Source organism: Amphiura filiformis, chromosome 10 (assembly GCF_039555335.1).
Source record: "Amphiura filiformis chromosome 10, Afil_fr2py, whole genome shotgun sequence".
NCBI lineage: Eukaryota > Metazoa > Echinodermata > Ophiuroidea > Amphilepidida > Amphiuridae > Amphiura > Amphiura filiformis.
This window is the reverse complement of record NC_092637.1, coordinates 303,603-326,778: the sequence shown is the minus strand read 5'-3', so window position 1 is coordinate 326,778 and position 23,176 is coordinate 303,603. Positions and strand designations below refer to the sequence as shown.

General features: G+C 36.6%; 2 protein-coding genes across 9 annotated transcripts in view; both read right to left on the bottom strand.

Annotated features, from left to right (window-relative positions):
- LOC140162388 (uncharacterized) overlaps positions 1–23,176 on the bottom strand; it is an 80,961-nt gene that overhangs the window by 11,800 nt on the left and 45,985 nt on the right. For 4 of the 8 annotated variants that reach the window (XM_072185590.1, XM_072185589.1, XM_072185592.1 and 1 more), the window contains 10 exons: positions 21,012–21,134; positions 19,386–19,508; positions 17,545–17,667; positions 17,033–17,155; positions 16,299–16,421; positions 15,756–15,878; positions 10,811–10,933; positions 8,670–8,792; positions 2,646–2,957; positions 2,248–2,505 (listed from right to left, as the gene is read on the bottom strand). In XM_072185590.1, the coding sequence (XP_072041691.1) occupies positions 2,248–2,505; positions 2,646–2,957; positions 8,670–8,792; positions 10,811–10,933; positions 15,756–15,878; positions 16,299–16,421; positions 17,033–17,155; positions 17,545–17,667; positions 19,386–19,508; positions 21,012–21,134 (1,554 nt within the window). The remainder of the gene's footprint in view (positions 1–2,247; positions 2,506–2,645; positions 2,958–8,669; positions 8,793–10,810; positions 10,934–15,755; positions 15,879–16,298; positions 16,422–17,032; positions 17,156–17,544; positions 17,668–19,385; positions 19,509–21,011; positions 21,135–23,176) is intronic. The other 4 variants (XM_072185594.1, XM_072185593.1, XM_072185591.1 and 1 more) reach the window with 4 other exon arrangements.
- The window catches only part of LOC140163304 (uncharacterized), a 130,783-nt gene that overhangs the window by 74,581 nt on the left and 33,026 nt on the right, over positions 1–23,176 (bottom strand). The gene's annotated exons all lie outside the window — the stretch shown is intronic.

Here is a 23,176-nt window from a genome sequence, read left to right as displayed (position 1 = left end):
GAGGGCGCAATGAGGGTTCCGTTTTTATTGGGACACCCTCTACATTAAATTACATCATATTGTAATATGAGCAAACATTTTTTACACATGATAACAATTAAAATATATGAAGAGCTTTGTTGCAAAAGCCCTTACATCAACCAACTTGAGCAATTTGGTGAACACGTCACAAAAAGAGTTTTTGGCTAGATACTCATCTTACCCAAGCATCCCGCCAAAAACTACTTTTGTTGCAAACCCCTATATATCAGTACTTTTTTTGATGATTTGTTGATGTGTTCTCAAAATTGCTCATGTGGATGTAAGAGGTTTTGCAACAAAGCTCTTCATATGTCTGAGTTCAAAATATATTCTGTATCCTCCTTACTACCTCTCTGTTATTATTATCATAAATGCAATTTTTTACCAAGCAAGTCGGATGAAATTAAGCGAGGCAAAGCGCCTTGCCCAAGGGTGCAACACGGTGGTGGGACGCAGACTCGAACCCAGGCACGTCGAGCAAGCTCTCAGATTATGAGTCCAAGGCCGTAACCACTGAGACACTGTTTATGACTGTGAATCACCCCATATCGGCATAGTAAAAAGTAGTAGTGCACATTACATAATATCATGTTGTTTGATTTGAGCAAACAGTTTGTTACGCATGACATTTAAAATATATGTTTGAGTTCAAAACATATATTCTACCTCCTCCTTACAACCTGAAAGATGAGTGACCTGATTGACAGCCTCATCGCCCATTTTGTCCTATCGAAATTGAGATTTTGGCATCAGAAGAAAGCTCATATTTGTCTCACCCAGTGAAATTTTGGGCACGGGGTTGAGCCTCAAATGAGTTGGTTTGCTAACTCAGCAATAAAGAAAATGTTTAGCCTATTAACCTTACCTCCCAAAAGATAATTTCACCCCTAACCCCCATCCACTCCTAGAAATTGTGCAAAATGATAAATTGACCTGTCACATTTAAGATGGTGCTACACCCCCTGATTTTTTGTGACTAATTTTGCATTGTTCTCATGAAATCACTACACACTGGTAACAAAAGTTATGTATATTATTACAAGGAATCCAATTACTTCACATTAAAATGTCACTGATTCAAGCCAAGTGGTTCGTTATATATGTTAAGAAATGAAGTACCCCACTCACTCATACAATAATATTACTACACCTAAACGTCTAAGGATCTGGCTAAAAAAAGGACCCCTAAATGGCGATGCCTTCTAAAAAGGTACCCCTTTTTCAAAAAGACGTCGACGCCGCTGTGTGGTCAAAAACATACCCTATTCGACGCTTTTCTTGGACACAGGTGCGTAGCAAGTCAAGTAGTGAGTGACCCCCCGGGTGAAGTACATTCTAGCGGTACCTCTTTTCTTATCATTAATAACGTACCGCTTGTCTTGAGTCACTGAAATTCCAGTGAACTAACTGGATTCGTTGCCCCGATTATATAAACAACTTTTATTTCAAGTGTGTATTATTTTTTGACAAAAATGCAAAATAGTCACAGAATTTATCAGTGTATTACATTCGTATTCATCTTCAGCACAATCAACTGTAAGTATGAAAACAGGCTCTAAAATAAAACCATCCGTCTGCACTTCAAAGCTGTTAATGAAATATGTGTATTATCAAGTATACAGGAAATCAAGTGATTACCCAGCAAACACAAAACGTTTTCGCAAAAGGTTAGAAAAGGTTGTCAGAAAACGTTTAAATGTCGGGTTATATAAAGGGTATAAAACGTTTTCATAACATTAAAAGACATTTTTTGATAATCAACTGCTCAGCAAACACAAAATGTTTTACAGAAAACGTTTAAATGTCGGATTATATATAAAGGGTATAAAAATGTTTTTATAACATTCCAAAAACATTTTTGAAAACATGATACAATGTTATTTTGGGGTTGAAAAAATATTTTGCTAAAAATGTTTGCCCAAAATATTTGCAATAACGTTTTAAAAACGTTTGCATGACCTTTATATAACCCGACATTTATTTTTTTGAAAAACACATTTTAAGAACATTTGGAAAAAACGTTTGCAAAAATAGGTTAGATTAACATTTTGAAAACATTTTAAAAATATTGTTGCAGTGTGTTTTCATACCAAACGTTTTAAAACGTTTTAATGACCTTTATATAACCCGACATTTTAATGTTATTAAAACGTTTTTTTGTGTTTGCTGGGTAACTACCGGTAGTCAATCAGTATAATACAGAATACAACAGATGAACCTATTTACCTGCTGCTATGGTTGTTGAGGGCTCCATGGGTATTGATTCAGTAGTTTGACCACATAAATCTTCGTCACTGCCATCAGTGCAATCCATGTAGCCATCACAAATCCAATCAGCACGGATGCATTCACCAGAAGTACACATTACACATTCACAATCAGCCTCATCACTGTTGTCTCCACAGTCATCAAGTTGGTCACATCTCCAGTCTTCCGGTATACATGATCCATTAGCACATTCGTATTCATCTTCATCACACACAACTGTAAATACGAAAACCCGGGGAGAAAAATAGGCTCTAAAGTAAAACCATCCGTCTACACTTCAAAGATGTTACTGAAATATGTGTATTATCGTATTAACGTGTACTATAATACAAAATACAAAAGACAAACGTATTAACCTTGTGCTATTGTTGTTGAGAGTTCCATGGGTGTTGTCAATATTGGTGTTTCAGTAGTTTGACCACATAAATCTTCGTCACTGCCATCAGTGCAATCTGCGTGACCATCACAAACCCAATCAGCATGGATGCATCCACCAGCAGTGCACATGAAGTCAGTACTTAGATCACACTCACAATCAGCCTCGTCACTGTTGTCTCCACAGCCATCGAAATAATCACATCTATAATCTTCAGGAATACATTTACCATTATCACATTTATGCAATCCTTCTGCACATCTACAGCCAATTTCGTTATCAGCACATTCAACTGCAAAGTAGTAACAAGTTCAAAACATTATTGCATTTGGGAATTGTACTTATATAAAATGAGGAGTCATCTCCATATGCCCAAGTCTAAGACAAATCCCAGTCCAATACACTATTGTTTGTTTTAAATGATCTTCCCTTAGGAGCTCGACAATGACCCATAATAGGAGAGGGTTAAACGGCTCGCACTACTCCCATCCCCGGTCTGCGCCAAGCTGGCCCGACAAACTTTATGTCTTTCAGGAAATGACATTTCGTAAAACTTGCATCTTGACAATCCTTTTTGGACGGTACAATATTTGCTTTAGCATTTAACGAGAAAGGACTAACTGTTTCCAGTCTCTAACGCCACTAAGGCATTTAACCTCAGTTAAACATTTACACTAAACATTTACGTCATCAAGTCACATTTGAGCACTTACAGACGCGGGGTGTGGGTGTGTGTGTGTGTGTGTGTGTGGGGGGGGGGTGGATGGGGGCGTATGTGGGGGTGTGTGGGGGAGGCGTATATTTGCCCAAATCTCCGAGCCCCCCGCCCCCACCAAAATGTTTTGAACACTCCCATAATATCCCTTAATACAAAGACGAGCTATTCGTCTTTAACCTTTATCCTAAGAAACAGGTTGTTGTTATGACTTGGGTTGTGCAATAATTATGAGCCCGCGTGGGGGATTTCCAAACAGCGTGCTAAAAATTATTGCCTCCTCTCGGACTGTCAAAAAATCGCTTGCCCCCACCCGCTCTCGACATTCAAACAAAATCTTTGCCCCTGCCCCCTTTACACATGCCAAATTTGTGGAATCACAATTTACAAACCAAAAAGGGCTAGATAAATATTAAACTATGCCATAGTCATTTTTGATAAATAAAAATATGTTATTAAGCATAATGAACGCATTCAGCTGAACCCGAAATTATACTGATATTTATTACATAAAAATACTAGTATAAAATGGTTATGAAAAAGTTTATATAATTATATTTGTGACAGTAAAAGTAAAGTATACGTAGGCTTATATTATTGAATGCAACATATCATAATGGCATAACTATAATGGTACTTCAATACTGAATATTTCTAATTTTAGAATCTGCCAGTTTATTAATCGCGAAAGCCCTAGTTAAAAATCGACTATGGACTTTCAATTTTAAACGGACTTTGAACGGGCAAAGTCCCTAACACTCACACTGTCAATCATACTTATTTATCAATCCAATTAAACCGCAAGCAAATACAAGACGCGCTATTGCACCACCAACACAAAGGGCGGTATAGTTGTGTACCATGTAGTTATTTTAATAACCACATGGTACACTACTATACTGCCCTTTGTGTTGGTGGTGCCCGGAGGATTTAAACCATAACGAGATCTGGGCGACCAATCACAAGCCAGATCCATTTAAAGATGCATTACATCATGGCAAATTTTAGCAGGCCAGAAATCCGACAATCTCATCCATAGACAGCCGTGTTAAGCATGTAAACCGCAATCCAAAGTCAGTAGTCCACTTGGGAAGCTAACAAACAGAGGGAGCACGGTGACTGAAAAGATCAGTTGTGAAAATCTATCAATTGTGCACACATTAATTAAATCAGAGTTTTAAGCTAAAAATACAATATCCAGAGTATGCACAATGGGCAAGTGGACTACGAAGTAGTTTAGATATATATTGCGACCGCAGCAAGCAAGAACGTTTGCACATTGAAGCGTTTTCGTATTCTTTTCCTCGGTCTTTTTAGAACATTAAAGGCGCCCCATGAATGTTTGTCAAATCGACCCCCCATGGCTCCCCAAAAATAACTCCCCCTTCAGCTTGCCAAAACATTCTTGTCCCCCAGCATTACCCTCCTCCGGGCTCAAAATCATTGCACAGCCCTAATTATCAACGAACCATGCTTTGGAATGTATATACAGCCTGTCTCAAAAAAATTTTGCAAGTGAAAAGCGCCCTCTTTGGCAATTAGAAAATACCGTTGTGATATAATGCTTACATCAACGTCAAGGGCACAGTCTTAGCTCTCAAATACCGTTTGTTCTGTTCAATTTGCTCTTTTTTTTATCTCGAGATATGTTTAGTTAACAACGAAAGGGTAAAATCACAATTGTGCCACTTTTACTAGGGAATAGGGCTGGAGAAGGAGAGGGCATTGAGGAACTCAAGGGAGGTGCTTGGCTCTATAACCAAGGAAAAACAGAGGCAAACAAAAATGCCAAGGGAATTGGATTTCTTATCCACCCAAAATTCATAGACTATGTAAAGGACATGAAATATTACTCAGATAGAGTGATCTCTCTCATAGTACAGTTGACAGGAAACAAACAGCTTTGCGTAATTCAAGTGTATGCACCAACATCGGACTACGACGATGAAAAAGTTGAAGAACTCTACGAGGAGGTAAATAAGGCGATAGAAGACAGCAAAGCTGAGTACACCATAGTAATGGGTGACTTCAACGCCAAGATAGGAGAATGTCAATCTGGAGAAGAAGCCATCATGGGAAAGTTTGGAGTTGGAGAAAGAAACAAAAGAGGGGACATGCTACTTGAGTTTGCTGCGCAACAAGGACTTATCATTGCTAACACATACTTCAAGAAACATAAAAACAGGTATTGGACATGGGAAAGTCCCAACGGAATTACAAAGAACCAAATCGACTTCATCCTAAGTAGCCAGCGTGGAATTGTAGAGGATTGTTCTGTCATCACGAGTGTAGACATTGGTAGTGACCACAGGATGGTCAGAGCAAAGATACACATAGACAGGAAATTGGCAAGACTCAAAATCATTAGAAACCAAAAGAAAAGCAAGTTAAACATACTGAAACTGAAAGATTTGAAGAATGATTTTCAACTGGAGTTGAAAAACCGATTTGCATGTCTGGACATAGAAAATGCAGATATAGATACCAAATATGAGCTTATATCCAATACAATAGTGAAGGCAGCTGAAGAAATAGCGCCAAGAGAGAGAAAGACCAAACAGACCACAGAGGAGGACAAAGCAATCGAAGAGCTAGATACGAAAAGGAAAGAACTTAGAGAAGTAGAGGACAAATCACCAAAACAGAAGATAGAATACTCAGAACTAGTCAAAACAGTGAGAAAGAAAAGACGAGAAAGAAGTAGAATGAGAAAAAAGCAGCAAATTGAATCCATCCTAGAAAGTGGCAAGGGACCAAAACAGATTACAAAAATGAACAGCAAGAAAACAAGAATTTGCCAAATGAGACAAAAGAATGGAAGCATAACCACAGACAGAGAAGAAATTCTAAATGTATGTACAGAATTCTACCAAGACCTGTACAGCAGTAAAACAGATGAAAACAGCGGAACCAGAGTACCCACAAAATCAACCGATGACACTGAAGTACCAAATATAACAGTTAGAGAAGTGGAAAAGGCAGTAACACAAATGAAAAACAATAAAGCACCTGGACCTGATGACGTATCAAGTGACATTTTTAAGATAGGAGGGGAGGAGATCAACAAACAGCTGGTGAAACTTTATAATCAAATCCTGAAAGACAAAAAGATTCCTGAGAAATGGAAGGAGGCAAAGATCATTCTACTTCATAAAAAAGGGGATAAAGCAGACATCAAAAACTACCGGCCGATAAGTTTGCTTTCTCATGCATATAAGATATTTACCAGAATAATCCAAAACAGGATCCAAAGAATACTAGACGAAAACCAGCCAAGGGAACAAGCAGGATTTCGGGCAGGTTTCTCAACAACAGACCATCTACACGCATTAAACCAGCTGATTGAAAAGGCGAATGAATACCAGCTAAAGCTTTGTGTAGGGTACATAGACTATGAAAAGGCATTCGATTCGGTTGAACATTCAGATCTTTTTGCAGCCCTAAGAAGAATAGGAGTCAATGAAACCTATGTGCTCATCATAGAGGATATCTACACAGATGCAGTAGCCACAATCCATTTGGACAATGATGTGTCAAACCAAATTCACATAAAGAGAGGAGTGAGGCAAGGGGATACAATATCACCAAAAATCTTCACAGCTGCCATGGAAGAGATTTTCAAGAAGTTAGATTTGGAGAAGCAAGGAATAAATATAGATGGAGAATGGCTGACAGACCTGAGATTCGCAGATGATGTTGCTTTAACAACAACATCAGTCAAGGACATGGAGATTCAATTAAATGGTTTGAACAGTGAAAGCAAGAAGATCGGTTTAAAAATACACAAAGGAAAAACAAAATTCATGACAAATTTCGAAACAAATGAGCCCATTGTAGTTGAAAATGATGAGATAGAAAAAGTAGAAAGCTACAAATATCTTGGCCAGACTGTGAAGCTGGAAGACAACACGAGAGAGGAAGTTCTAATCAGAATTAAGGCTGGCTGGAGCTGCTTTGGCAGATATAAAGACATTCTGTGTGATAAAAAACTATCAATGATATTAAGGAAGAGGGTCTTCAATCAATGTGTGCTGCCTACAATGACATACGGCTGCGAAACTTGGACAACAACTAAATACCTAGAACAAAAACTGATAACAGCACAGCGGGCAATGGAAAGAAGAATGCTGAATATTACAATACGGGACAAAATTAGGAACTCGTATATAAGAAATAAAACCAAAGTCAAGGACATTCTGGAGAAAATAAAAGAGGCAAAATGGAGATGGGCAGGTCATCTAGCAAGATCAAATGATAACAGGTGGACAAAACGTCTAACAGAGTGGCAACCTAGAACAGGCAGAAGGCGAAGGGGAAGACAAAAACGCAGATGGCGGGACGACATTACATCATACATTGGCACAACCTGGGCTAGGATAGCGCAAGACAGAGAAACATGGAAGCTTCATGAGGAGGGCTACAGCCGACATGGGCTGACGTAGCCAGCAAGGCAAGGCAAGGCAAGGGCTGGTAAATCAATGATAGCTGATGTTGATGCGTCTAATGCACTCCCCCTTCGCATTAGATGCATCAACACCAGCGCGCGTGCATTGTTTTGTCTAATTTCATTAACTTGTGTGCAATATTTGTTTGTCTTTTAACATATATTATCTTGAATGACAAATGAGGACAGAATACCATGGTAAAATCATTGACATGCAGATGTATTTAATTTTACAGCAGAATGTGAAATATGTATTTATCGTTTAATTTGTCGTAAGTGGAAAAAGAGAACCATTATACCTTTATCATGATAAAACATTAAAAACAATTATGTATTGTCGTGTAATTGATGCATTATTTTGATTTCACGAAGGAACTCTTGATAAACTTGATGCTATCATTGATTTACATGTACAGCCCTCTTCCCTAGTAAAAGTGGCACAATTGTGATTTTACCCTTTCGTTGTTAAGTAAGCATATCTCAAGATTAAAACAAGCAAATTGAACAGAATAAACGGCATTTGAGAGCTACGACTATGCCCTTGACGTTGATGTAAGCATTATGTCACAACGGTGTTTTCTAATTGTCACAGAGGGCGCTTTTCGCTTGCACAATTTTTTTTGAGACAGGCTGTAGTTTGACCTGAATCACGATATAAGTATTATCTTCAATAGCGACAAAATTGGGGTAGTTGTAAACTCCAAGGACTCGAGCATCTTGTACTATAGGATACATACTGTAGGCCCAACTTTGTCACAATATAGGCCTACATGATATAGATGCAGGTGATCTAATTAATGAAGATGTCAACCGTTTTCAAGTCATTTTTAATTTATATTACTTACCATTACAGGTGATACCATCGCCAATATATCCAGAGTTACATTCACATGTGAACGAGCCATCGGTATTAGTACATAACGCGTTGGTGTGGCAAATATCTGTACCACTTGAACACTCATCTACGTCTGAAAAATAGAGATTTTCGAAGTTGATATTTTCTATTTTTTAATTCACTGACATGGCAGTTTTGATTATCACGGTCTGCATGCTTTGGTATTCAATCACCATCAATGCTTATGGTAACATAGTTCCATCTCGTGGTGGTGTGCTCTTCAAGAGGGAATTATTGACATGACAGTCATAACTGTGGTTAAGGGCAAACTATACCTATTTGGATTCTTTACGACCAGGCCATTAATTTGGTATACTTTATTAAAGAAATGGGATAATTTACAATTTTGAGCCCTGTTTGAACCTATCTACATAGAAACTTTGGTAGGAATTCGGAAAATATGGAGGGGTTTTGGAAACCTGTTAGCAGAGAAAAAGAGGGGTCAACTCCATATGTCCAAGTCGATAACAAATCCCAGTTCAATACACTAGTTTAACCATGTTAAACATTAAAACTAAACATTTACGTCATCGAGTCACACTTGAGCACTAACAGATGTAAGATGTGCGTGTGTATGGGGGTGTGTGTGGGTGTGTGTGTGTGGGGGTACTGCAGACGTATTATTTTGCACGATGATCCGAGCCCCCCTCCCAAGCATTTTTGAACACTGCCATAATATCCCTTTATACAAAGACGAGCTATTTTGCTGCTATAATACCATATTCGTCTTTAACCTTTATCCTAAGTAACGGGGTATTGTTATGACTTGGGCAATGGGCAGGCTGTGCAATAATTATGTGCCCGGTTGGAAAGATTTCCAAAAGGCCGGCTAAAAATGGTTGCCTCCTCTCGGCCTGCCAAAATTCGCTTGCCCCACCCCCTCTCGATCTGCCAAAAATCTTTGTCCTCCTCCACCCTTCGCACATGCTAAATTTGTTGGATCCCAATTTACAACTAACATTCAATGGCCGGTATGGCCCATATATATATTGCTATATAACGCAACGAGCAGGAACATTTTCAGAGAATTGAATAGTTTGCGGACTGTTTTCCTTAGCCTTTGTAGACGATTCATACACTCTTAGAACCGCATAGCCAATCAGAAAAGCCGTTAGAAAAATACGCTTAGTGCATTAATATTGTATAATTGCACGGGCGCGCACTCCGTGTACTGCTCGCAGTGCTTCCGAACGCGTTCGCATCGCGTATGATTGATTAATTTTCCTTGCGGGTTGATGCATTATATTTGCTAGTATTTCCCAACATTTTTAGTGACAATTTTGTTATAAAATTAGCAAAAATTACGGCTTTTATCTCGTGTATGAAATGGGTTAATAAATGCATATTACTTGTTGCTCGAGAAATTCATGTACAAAATAATGCATCAACATCTGAGTACGCGTGCATTATTTTGTACAATTTCACTCTCAACAAGTAAGACACATTCATTAACCCTTAAGTAAAGGCGCCCCATGAATATGTGCCAAAATCAACCCCATGGCTTTCCAAAATTGCTCCCCCCTTCGGCTAGCTAAAAATTCTTGTCCCTCAACATTACCCTCTCCGGAGTCATAATTAATGCACAGCCCCTAATCGACGAACCATGCTTTGTAATGTAGTCGTTTGGCCTGAATCACAATATGAAGACCTGAGCACAAGAAGACCACCTGGCCCCTCAACATGTATACACTTAAGATACATATAGTTTCTTAGGGTTTTATAATGTTTAATACATGTTCCAGGGTGAAAACATCATGAAAGGTTGTGAAAGATTTGTTTTGGCCCCTGAACATGTATAAAACATTACCAAACTATACGAAATTATACGCAACTTTAGTGTATACATGTTGAGGGACCAAATGGATTTACGGTCTTGTTGCGCTCAGGTCTTCATATAATTATCAATATCGACAAATTTGACGTTGTAAACAACAAGGAATCGATCATCTTGCACTAACGGATACATAATTTGTCTGTAGGCCCAACTTTGTCAGAATATAGGTGCTCTTATTAATAAAGATGTGAAAAGCGATTTTTATTGTCGGGAAAGTGAACTATTTTCAAGTAATTTTTAATCATAGTTTATCTTACCATTACACGTGATACCATTGCCGCTATATCCAGGGTTGCATGTGCATTTGAATGAGCTATCGGTATTGGTACACAACGCATTGATGTGGCAATTATCTGTATTACTTGAACACTCATCGACGTCTGAAAAAATAGATATTTTCAAAGTTGATATTTTTTATTTTTCAAAGTTCACTGACATGACAGTTTTTAATACCATGGTCCACATGTACATGCTTTGGTATTCAAGCATCCTCTCTGCTCGTGGTAACAGAGCGCCATCTCGTGGTGGTGTGCTCTTCAGAAGGGAACTATTATAGACATGACTGTGGTAAGGACACACTATACCTTTTTGGATTCTTTGTGACCAGGCAATTAATTTGGTATAGTTTATTAAAGAAATGGGATAATTTATAATTTTGGACCCCTGTTTGAACTTAATTAAATTAACCCCTACCAAAAATTTCTGACACTTTGAAGTGGGCAGCTCAAGCCAAATGTGTTTAGTACCCACAGCAGTACCCAAAAACATTATCATTGGTTGGTATCTTACTACATCGAATGATTTTTTTGGTATTATTTGTAATTTCCCAACTTACATGTCATATTAAGTCATAAAATATCTCATAGAACACAACGAGTGGGTTTCTTTTATTTTACCTCTTTATTTCTGCTTCAAATGGCCAGAAAACCTTCCTGACAGTTGTGCATTAAAGATTATTACAAATATTCTAGAGCAACTTTGTGACGTCATATTAAGTCATTAAATATCCCATAGAACACCACCGTTATGCGGTCAAGATAATAAGTGTTTATTTTACTTCAAATTCTTCAATTTTCTGCTTCAAATGACTAGAAAACCTTCTTGACAGTTATTTACTAAAATTATTAAACATATTTTTTAAGTTTTGGCAAAGAATAACTAAACTGAAATTAACCAAATTGACATAGCTTTAACAAAATATTAAACCTTATTAAAGTGCTCGTGTATGAGCGTATGCTATTTGTGAAATAAATGTCAAAATAGCATTTAGTTGGGCTTTAATTTTTACCTAAAAGTTGTGCTTATTCAAGCCTCTTCTTATGTTGGAGAATATAGACAGATTGCATCCTTTGCCCCGTTCCCCTGTGTTGTTTGTCCGTGTTCCAGTGGGCACCAATTAAGTTTAGCCACTTTGAAAGTGACTTTGTCACTATCTGGCTATCCCTGTCAGGGATTGTTTTTTCCTTTGTTTTTGTTCCTGGTTAAGGCATGCCATCTATCTAGTTTCTCCAACATGGGTCAATTCAATGTCTATATATGACCTTCCATGGTTTGCATTTTAAATTTTTTTCATTTGTAATTTATATATAAGTGTGTAATTTTGATATTGTGCAATAGTTCATATGTGTGTGTTTTCTTTACTGGCAAATAAAATGATATGATATGAATAACACCTACTTTGAAGTTTGGAGTATTTTTCTTGTTTGGTGTTTTTCTCCATATTCAAACTTTTTTTTATTTTCCATATAATTCTTGTCCACGTTAATTGTAGCTTTACACAAATGGTTGATATTTTATCCATGGTCATGGCAATGTAATTTAAACAGGAAATGACACGTGTCTTCCATTTCTGGAGTTTTTTTGCTAAAACGTGTTTGCTGGCTACCATTGTTACGTAACACCGTGCTCACAAACCCATAATAATTTTCTGTCAAACTAAGGAGGTCACGACGTTGTCTTCGTACTGTACTATATGCCTATACAATTCTTCGGCCGCATAGTGACGTATTCGACATTTTCAACATTTTTGAGAAAATAGGTATATAAGTTTGTTATATTCTACTCTATATATTCACCAAAATCCATGCCTGAAAGTGGCTTAATTTTAGGCCAAAAATTATATTCCGTTTAGATATTGAGAATAAAAAATGCGATAGCTGCATATCCCACATACTGTTCTATGGGCCACTGTTCTTTAATTCTAATATCAAAACGGCTGGTGTAATTTACCTCAAAACTTATGAATTGGGATTATTTAGGTACAGGCCTTAATGTGAGGTACAAAAGGCAACACGAAACAAATCTGGCACCTACCTTTAGGCCAATATCAAAATAATTTTTATTCTGAATTTACAATAATAGAACAATTATTGCCTATTCGAGAAATGGTGCCAATATTTTCAGTTTGGTTCAAATAACATGTGGGCGTATACTAAGTAGTAATGTACACAATTGAAGTGATTTAAGCTACAATTTATAGTTTTACTTACCAATGCATGCAGTACCATCCCCGCTATACCCATTAATGCATGAACATGAGAAGGAACCCATGGTATTACTACAGGTTGCATCGCCATAACATAACATAACATAACAGACAACTTTTGGTGCGCTGTTCCTTATGACAAGCTCGTAGCGCTTACAAAGTAAAAATAAAAACATCTTAAAGTACACAAACAAAAGCCTTAAATAAATAATGTTATGGAGTACAAACCTTAAATTTACATAATACAAGGCATAAAATAACACAGGTCAACTAAGGAAATCAACGGAAACATATCATGGATTGTCTTATAGTGATGGGAAGTTTATTCCATTCCCGTGAAGTACATAGAGTAAATGTCCTGTCGCCTGCTCTAAGGTGAGCCTTGGGGTAATCCAAACGAAGAAAATCATTGACGGATCTGAGATTACGGGTTGGATGATAAATATGGAGACAAGTGATCAGATAATCTGGTGCTAAGTGGTTTAGAGTCTTGTAGACGTAGAGAAGCAGTTTGTAAATAATACGCTGTTGGACAGGAAGCCAATGAAGAGCAGATAACAGTGGTTGCGAATCGTGCTTGCGAGGTACATTAAAAACAAGTCGAGCTGCCCAGTTTTGAAGACGTTGAAGACGAAGGACATGTTTATGTGGAATTGAAGACAAGAGACCATTACAGTAATCCAAACGGGACAAAACAAGTGAGCGAGCAGCATGATTACAAGTATCTTCATCAATATATTTTCGTATTCTAGTTAAATTACGTAGATGAAATGTAGTTGTCTTGCATAAATTAGTGATGTGCGTTGTCATAGACATATTTGTATCAAAAAATGAACCAAGATTACGAACTGACTCGGATGGCAAGATGGTTGAATCTCCAATTTTGAGTGAAACATTGTTGATAAAGCGTGAGTTATGAGGAGACGATGCAATGAAAAATTCAGTTTTATCATTGTTGAGTTGTAATTTGTTTTGGATCATCCAAGTTTTGATTTGATAAATACAGTTTTGAAGTTTTGCGATAGCTTTGTCTAATTCACCAGGTATCTTAGGATTACAAGAGACATAGAGTTGGGTGTCATCAGCGTAGACATGGTAGGATACGTCGTGTTTACGAGCGATATCGTAATGTGTATATTGTGTAGCCAATAGGCCCAACAATTGAACCTTGTGGTAGTCCAAATGTTGCAGTTACTGGTTGTGAAAGTTCACCTGCTACATCAACGCGAATGGACCATCCAGTGAGGTAGGACTCAAACCATTTGAGAGCAACACCTTTGACACCGAGGCGATTTGAAAGACGTAAAAGTAATATGCCATGGTCGATGGTGTCAAAGGCGGCAGAAAGGTCGAGAAGCACCAATAATACAACTTGGTTCGAATCCAACGCAAACATGATGTCATTTTTTACCTTTATCAAAGCAGATTCTGTGCAAGAATGTGATCTGTAGGCTGATTGGAAGGGATCAGCAAGGTTGTACAAGTTCATATGATCGGTTAATCGTGAACATGCTATCTTTTCAATAATTTTTCCAATGAATGTCAAGTTGGCAACAGGCCGGTAGTTCTTAAGGACATTCCTGTTGAGTGATGGCTTCTTCAGCAGTGGTTTGATTATAGCATGTCTTGCTGCATTAGGAAAAGTACCAGTGGAAAGCGATGAGTTTATAATGTTGGTGATCAGAGTAAGAAAATGTCCGTTGCTCAATAGTTCTTTTAAAAACCATGTTGGAATTGGGTCAAGTCTGCTAGTTTTGCTAGGAGATTTGCCAATAAACATTCTAACTTCCTCTTCGGTGGCAGGTCTGAGCGTTGAAAGTGCATTATCAGCAAAAATCACATGATTAATTGTAGTACTTGTAGTAGTAACATTACTATCCAGATTTGAGCGGATTTTCACAATTTTGGAGACGAAGAAATTTGAAAATTGATTGCTAAGAAGACTTGGTGAATCGTGAATAGGTAGTACATGTGAAGTTTTGTTCAGAAGTGTATTGATTGTGCGAAAAGCATCCTTGGTTGTACACATACTTAATTTATCCTTGAAATATTTCTGCTTAGCAATATCAGTTAAGTACTTAACATAGTTTTTAGCCTTAGTATATTCTTGTCGATCTGCAGATAGTTGAGATTTTCTCCATTTTCTTTCAGCTTGGCGTTTTACTTGACGAGCATTGTGTATATCCTGATTATAATATGGCATTCTGTGTTTGACACGGCGAGTTTTGGTGACAGATGGTGCGTGCTTGTCAAGAAGAGACATTGTTCCATTATTGTAAAATTCCAGAAGATCATTTGTATCATGATTCTTTGAATCAGGACAACTAAGAAATTCAGTTAAATCATCATCAAAAAGAGTTCTATCAATATTTTTGTAGTCTCTGGTAGAAGATTTGATATAAATTGGAGGTGGCTTAGGTGTATCAATTATCAGATTAATTCCACGATGATCAGACAGCTGTGTTCACCATTTGTACACTCATTTATATATGTTAAAATATTATAAACAAACTTGAAACGAAATTTAGTTTCACAATGGAAGACATAACTTCCAACCATCTTGAAATTGTTATTAAGAAACAAATTCGTGAATGCCAAAGTATTGGATTCTACTTGGCTGCTAGGTGATTGCGAATCTCTTCATCATCGGCATAGAAAAGATTAAAGATAGTGAACATACGGTATTTAATGTTCAATAAAGATATGTATTTACATACCAATGCATGCAGTACCATCTCCGCTATACCCACTACTGCATGTACAGGAGAAGGAGCCAATGGTATTGGTACATGATGCATCGTCATGACAGTTGTGCTCACCATCTGTACATTCATTTATATCTGTTGAAATATCATAAACACTTGAAATGTAGTTTAATTTCACCAAGAAAGACATAACTTCCAACCATCTTGAAATGATTATAAAGAAACAAATTCGTGAATGGCAAGGTATTGGGTTCGTATTGGCTGCTAAATGATCGCGAATCTCTTCATCTTCGGCATAGAAAAGATTGAAGATAGTGTACATCATGTTGTTTTATTTGAGCAAACAATTGGTTACACATGACAATATAATGTTTGAGTTCAACAAATATATTCTACATCCTACTAACCACCAAGTCAAATACAATAATTTAATTTTCGATCAAAACAATAGAATAATTAACTATTCGAGAAATGGTGCCAATATTTTCAAATAATTTTGGTGAAATAAACTGGTGACTCATATTTAATGTTCAAAAAAGATATGTATTTACATACCAATACATACAGTACCATCTCCGCTATACCCTCTATTGCATGCACAAGAGAAGGAGCCAATGGTATTGGTACATGTTGCATCGCCATGACAGTTGTGTTCGCCATCGGTGCACTCATTTACATCTGTTAAAATGTCATAAAAATATGAAAATATAGTTTAGCTTCACCAAAGAAGTGTGAAATTATAGTACACTTTTTTAAACATAACATCCGACCATCTTGAAATGATTTGAAAGGAAACATATTAGTGAATACGAAGATATAGGGTTCGTATTAGCTGCCAGATGATTGTGAATCTCCTCATGTTGTCATAGTAAAGATTAATAGTGCACATTGCACAATACCATGCTGTTTTATTTGCGCAAACATTTTGTTACACATGACAATTCTATTATATGTCTTTATAAAATTTCCTCCTTACCACCTTAAAGATAGTGCCTGATTGACTGTCTCATCATCCCCCCCCCCCCACTTTGTCCTATCAAAATAGATATTTTGGCATTTACCTCAAAACATGGGAATTGGATTATTTTTGGTACAGGCCTCAATGTGAGGTACCAAAAACAATACAAACAATCTGACCTTTAAGTCAATATTAAAATACTGTCAAATTTCGAATCAAAACAGTAGAACAATAAACTATTCTAGAAATGGTGCCAATATTGCCAAATAATTGGGGTGATATAAACTGGTGGCTCATATTTAATATTCAATAGCGATGTGTTTTTACATACCATTACATACAGTTCCATCACCGCTATACCCTCTATTGCATGCACACGAGAAGGAACCCATGGTATTTGTACATGTTGCATCGTCATGACAGTTGTGTTCGACATCTGTGCACTCATTTACCTCTGTTAAAATATCATAAATAAACTTGAAAGGTAGTATACTTTCACCATGTGCACCAAGAAAGTGCGATGAAATAGTACACTTTTCTAAACATAACTCAGCCATCTTGAAATAATTGGAAAATAATCAAATTAGTGAATACCAAGATATAGGGTTCGTATTAGCTGCTAGATGAATGTGAATCTCCCCATGTTTGCATAGTAAAGATTAATAGTGCACATTACATAATATCATGCTGGTTTTTTTGAGCAAATATTTTGTTACACATGACAATTTGAATAACTATTCACAATTAACTATTCGAGAAATGGTGCCAATATTTTCAAATAATTTTGGTGAAATAAACTGGTGGCTCATATTTAATGTTCAATAAAGATATGTATTTACATACCAATACATACAGTACCATCTCCGCTATACCCTCTATTGCATGCACAAGAGAAGGAACCCATGGTATTGGTACATGTTGCCTCATCATGACAGTTGTGTTCGCCATCGGTGCACTCATTTACATCTGTTAAAATGTCATAAAAATATGAAAATACAGTTTAGCTTCACCAAAGAAGTGTGAAATTATAGTACACTTTTTTAAACATAACATCCGACCATCTTGAAATGATTTGAAAGGAAACATATTAGTGAATACCAAGATATAGGGTTCGTATTAGCTGCTAGATGAATGTGAATCTCCCCATGTTTGCATAGTAAAGATTAATAGTGCACATTACATAATATCATGCTGTTTTTTTTGAGCAAATATTTTGTTACACATGACAATTTGAATAACTATTCACAATTAACTATTCGAGAAATGGTGCCAATACTGTCAAATAATGTTGGTGAAATAAACTGGTGGGTAGTGAACTCGCTCCTATACTGAGTGAAGACACAGCTTATTTTGCTCCGAGTTTACTGTCTTGTTTGCTACTTCAATTTTTGACTTGAATTTGTTTTTAAACTGCAGCATGTAGGTCTTGTTGTTTGCTTTATATTTTGTTGTCTGTCCCTGAAGAAGTGCAGTTTATCTGCTCGAAACGTCGTTTTTTTTATTATTTTATTTTTTTTTGTCTGTTTGGTGTTGTTTGACTGCTATGTGCACAGTGATTCCATCACTTCCAGTGTACTGTTTTCCTAAAACTTTTGTGGGCTCTGGAATTGGCAATTTTTGGTCATCGAACTTTGCCTGTTTTTGTGCGTACACTGGATGTTTGGTTTAGCGTGTCTATTTATATGCACGGTGATTTTCATCACTCGTTCTAGTGTTCTAATATTACCATTGATCCTTGTTGTTTTTGTAGGTTCAGCACTTCTGTGGGCCTTGGAACTGGTAATGTTTGGCTATCGAACTTTGCCCACTTCTTATGCCTACATTTGTTGTTCCCCCCCCCCCCCTGCGTACTATCTAGTCTGCATTTTACTTGTTTCCCCATAATGCAGTAATGTCTACAGTAGAATTCACCACGACCTTTGCAGGACTTAAACCCCATTAAAAGTTATTAAACCAATATAACACTCATTGAAAACAGCTCAACTATGTTAAATCAGATCTTCTCAGGTTAAATCCACACTACACATGTTTCAGTTTTACCTGTACGGTATCGCAATGAGCTGGTATTATAGTTTCAGTTGGGTAACCGATTATAAAGCAAACACAAGGTAACAATACTCGTTGGCCTTTGTTTACGAAATGAGACAATAGTGTGCATATTGTTAACCAGCATTCTTAAAAATTAGAAACATAATGGTTGTACACTTAACACGGTTTGGAAATAATTTCTTCATATTTGTTGGTGTTATCTGTCGTTTACATATCCTTCCTAAAACACCAAAGTGCGATTATTTCCAAACACCTAAATTAGCTAAGAATTTAGGACATGTTACAAAACTATATTTTCTAGAATTGCAGAGAATACTTTAAATATTGGCCGGTTATTTTTCACACAGTGACGTTAACTAGACAATGCCCTATACTTCTAACATACACTATTTGTAGAGGTCACGTGTCAATGGTGAGAGCACTATTGTGTATAGGAAAACGGACAGTAACTGCAGTATGCCATATCAAGTTGGTGTACCTTGCTTTTTTTCTTTCCTGTTGTTCATATTCAAGGTATCCTCTTGTATCATTTATTGATCCTTGATGTGTTTTGTGTCCACGTCCTTTGGAATCACCATTACCCACTTTTTTTGGTGGTTCGTATTTAATGTTCAATAAGATATGTTTTTACATACCAATACATACAGTACCATCACCGCTATACCCTCTATTGCATGAACATGAGAAGGAACCCATGGTATTAGTACATGTTGCATCATCATGACAGTTGTGTTCGCCATCTGCGCACTCATTTACATCTGTTAAAATACCATAAATAAATTTGAAATGTAGTTTAGTTTCACCAAAGAAGATTTGAAAAGTAACACATGATGCAGTCATGTCTACAGTAGAATTCATCTCGACCTTTGCTGGTTAACAAAAAGCAGGGCATTGTCTCATTTCGTGAACAAAGGTGCACATACCATTGTTTCCATCCGTTTCCTTTATAATCGGTTACCCAACTGAAGCTATAATACCAGCTTTATTGCGATATCGCACATTGAAAACAGCCACATGTGCACAACCAGAGAAGATCCGATTTAACATGATGCAGTCATGTCTACAGTAGAATTCATCTCGACCTTTGCAGGACTTAAACCCCATTAAAAGCTATTAAACCAAGATAACACTCATTGAAGCAGCTCAACTGATTAAATCAGATCTTCTCTGGTTGTGCACAAGTGTCTGTTTTCAATGTGCGACATCGCAATAAAGCTGGTATTATAGCTTCAGTTGGGTAACCGATTATAAAGGAAACGAAAGGAAACAATGGTATGTGTACCTTTGTTCACGAAATGAGACAAAGACCTGCTTTTTGTTAACCAGCATTCTTCAAAATGAGCAACATAATGATTGTTGACTTAACACGGTTTGGAAATAATTTCTTCATACTTTTGGTGTTATCTGTCGTTTACATATCCTTCCTAAAACACAAAAGTGCGACCCTCTCCAAACATCTAAATTAGCTAAAAATTTAGGACATGTTACAAAACTATATTTTCTAGAACCTATTTAGAATAGTTAAAATGTAGCTTGTACCGTTTTTTTTGTGGCATCCTTCAGAAGTGAGCGGTCCGATACCAATATTTTCGGTCAAATCTCCATTCAATTAACACGGGGAGTTGGCTAGCTATACCTTGCCCTCACTCATATTTTACAAAAGTGCGACTATTTCTGAACATCTAACCTAGCTGTAATTTTAGGTCATGTTAGAGAAATATATTTGCTAGAAGTTTGGAGAATAGCTAAAATATTGGCTGGTTATTTTTTACACAGTGATGTTAACTAGGCAAGTGCCCATTCTTCCAACGTACATCATTTTTAGAGGTCACGCGTCAATGGTGAGAGCACTGTGTATTGTGTATAGGAAAACGGACAGTAACTGCAGTATGATCAGTTGAGCTGTTTCAATGAGTGTTATCTTGGTTTAATAGCTTTTAATGGGGTTTAAGTCCTGCAAAGGTCGAGATGAATTCTACTGTAGACATGACTGCATCATGTGTTGCATCGCCGTGACAGGTAGTATAGTATAAATTACATAATATGATGTTGTTTAATTTGAGCAAATAGTTTGTTACACATGACAATTAAGATACATGTTTAAGTTCAAGAAATATATTCTACATCCTACTAACCACCGGAAGTCAAGTAAAACAGAACAATTAACTATTCGAGAAGTGGTGTCAATATTGTCAAATTATTGGGGTGATATAAACTGGTGGCTCATATCTAATATTCAATAGCGATGTGTTTTTACATACCATTACATACAGTGCCATCACCGCTATACCCTCTTATGCATGCACATGAGAAGGAACCCATTGTATTGGTACATGTTGCATCGTCATGACAGTTGTGTTCACCATTTGTACACTCATTTACATCTGTTAAAATATCATAAATAAATTTGAAATGCAGTTTAGTTTCACCAAAGAAGTACGATGGTATAGTACACTTTTATAAACATAACTTCCAACCATCTTGAAATGATTGAAAAAAAAATCATGAATGTCAAGGTATTGGCTTAGTATTAGCTGCTAATGATTGTGAATCTCATTATGTCGGCATAGTAAATATTAATAATGCACATTACATAATATCATGCTGTTTAATTTGAGCAACTATTTGTTACACATGACAAATGTGATGCGATCATGCAAAATCGGAAATATTGATTTTGAAACATTAGAAGGAACCCATGGTATTAGTACATATTGCATCGTCATGACAGTTGAGATCGCCATCTGTGCACTCATTCACATCTGTTAAAATATCATAAACAAACTTGAAATGTAGTTTAGTTTCACCAAAGAATTGCGATGAAATAGTACATTTTTCTAAACATAACTTCAAACCATCATATTAATGAATACCAAAATGTGGGTTCGTATTAGCTGCCAGATGATTTGAAATGATTTGAAAAGAAACAAATTCGTAAAAAAATAATATGTGGGTTGGTATTAGCTGCTAGATGATTGTGTCATGTCGGCATTGTAAAGGTTATAGTGCACATAACATGATATCATGCTGTTTAATTTGCCATTGTGAAACACGTTTTTTTAATACTTCTAATATCATATCGGCCAGTATAATTTAGCTCAAAAGTTATTTTGATACAGGCCTATAAGAGTAGCGTTTATCCTAAGCTATACATGTATAGCACAAAACGTACTGTATGGTACTCAATGTCTACGGAAACCTTAAAGGAATTCTTTACCATAAGCTAATCAATGACTAATATAGTTATATACCCCTAAATTAAACATACCAGGCGGTCTATATGAATTTCGGAATATTCCTAACAAAGAAAAAGTACTTTTAATCCTTCGTTTCTGCGATTCATGGAAGCCGCCATGATAGCTGCTTGCGAATCCTTTCTGCCACAAGCTGTAGTGTAACCTTTCACACAGACCCGCGGCGAGCGTGTGTTGCTATGGCATTCGCGACCCCCACGGCGAATTTAGGTTTTTAGTGCTGTTTTTACTTTTCGTTCTCAAAAGACATTGTTGATCATAAATATGACTTAAAATACATTTTTTATGTTCTTCTGTAGTTTTATGGGTAAAAATTGTCGCGTTTTCTTTTGAACGAATGTTGAATCTGAACTTTGGTAGTATTCGCTTCGTGTCACCAAAGTTCACCAAAGTTCAATCGGGGTACCGTTACAGCGTAATAAAATACATCGGGTATTAATATGGCCGCCACCATGGATTACAAACTGATCGCTGATTGTCGTAAGGAATTAAGAATTTTTCCTTTATTTGGACGTATATAAGCTTGGGACTTTTACTGTTTGTCGTTTTTATTATTACTGCAACTATATAGCCATTGATTAGTTTATGGTACAGATTTCCTTTAATGAAAATCTTCAGAAATGTACATGTGCAAAAAGATTATTATTCTTTACATACAATCAAATAATAAATTAAACTATAAAATAAAATGAATAATTCCATAAAAGACCCCAGCTACTTATCATATACATGAACATTTGGAAAGGGTAACAAAATGCAGGTTGAAAGGGTTTTGATGTAGATCAATCAATCAATCAATCAATCAATTACATGTGTTACACTTGTTGATGATATGCAAAATGAGCTTTTGATGGTTTGCTTACTTAACATGAACAATGATTCGGTTTTTGCCAGCAACCGGCAAAGTGTAAGCAACAATACCAGTGTTTGCTGGTTTAAACAGGCAAAACTGAACAAGAACTAGAAGAAACTCATATATGGTCCTGTGTCACAACCTGGGGTACCTTTGTGTTACATACTAAAAAAATGAAATGGTTCAAACATTTTACCTACACATCTCATTTGAAGCGGTTCATCCTCCTGAGCATTTTGACACCTTTTTATTTTTTATGGAAATCGGTTAAAAAATGAGAGAGTGCCGGCAAAAACAATCACAAAGTAGGGAGGACGTA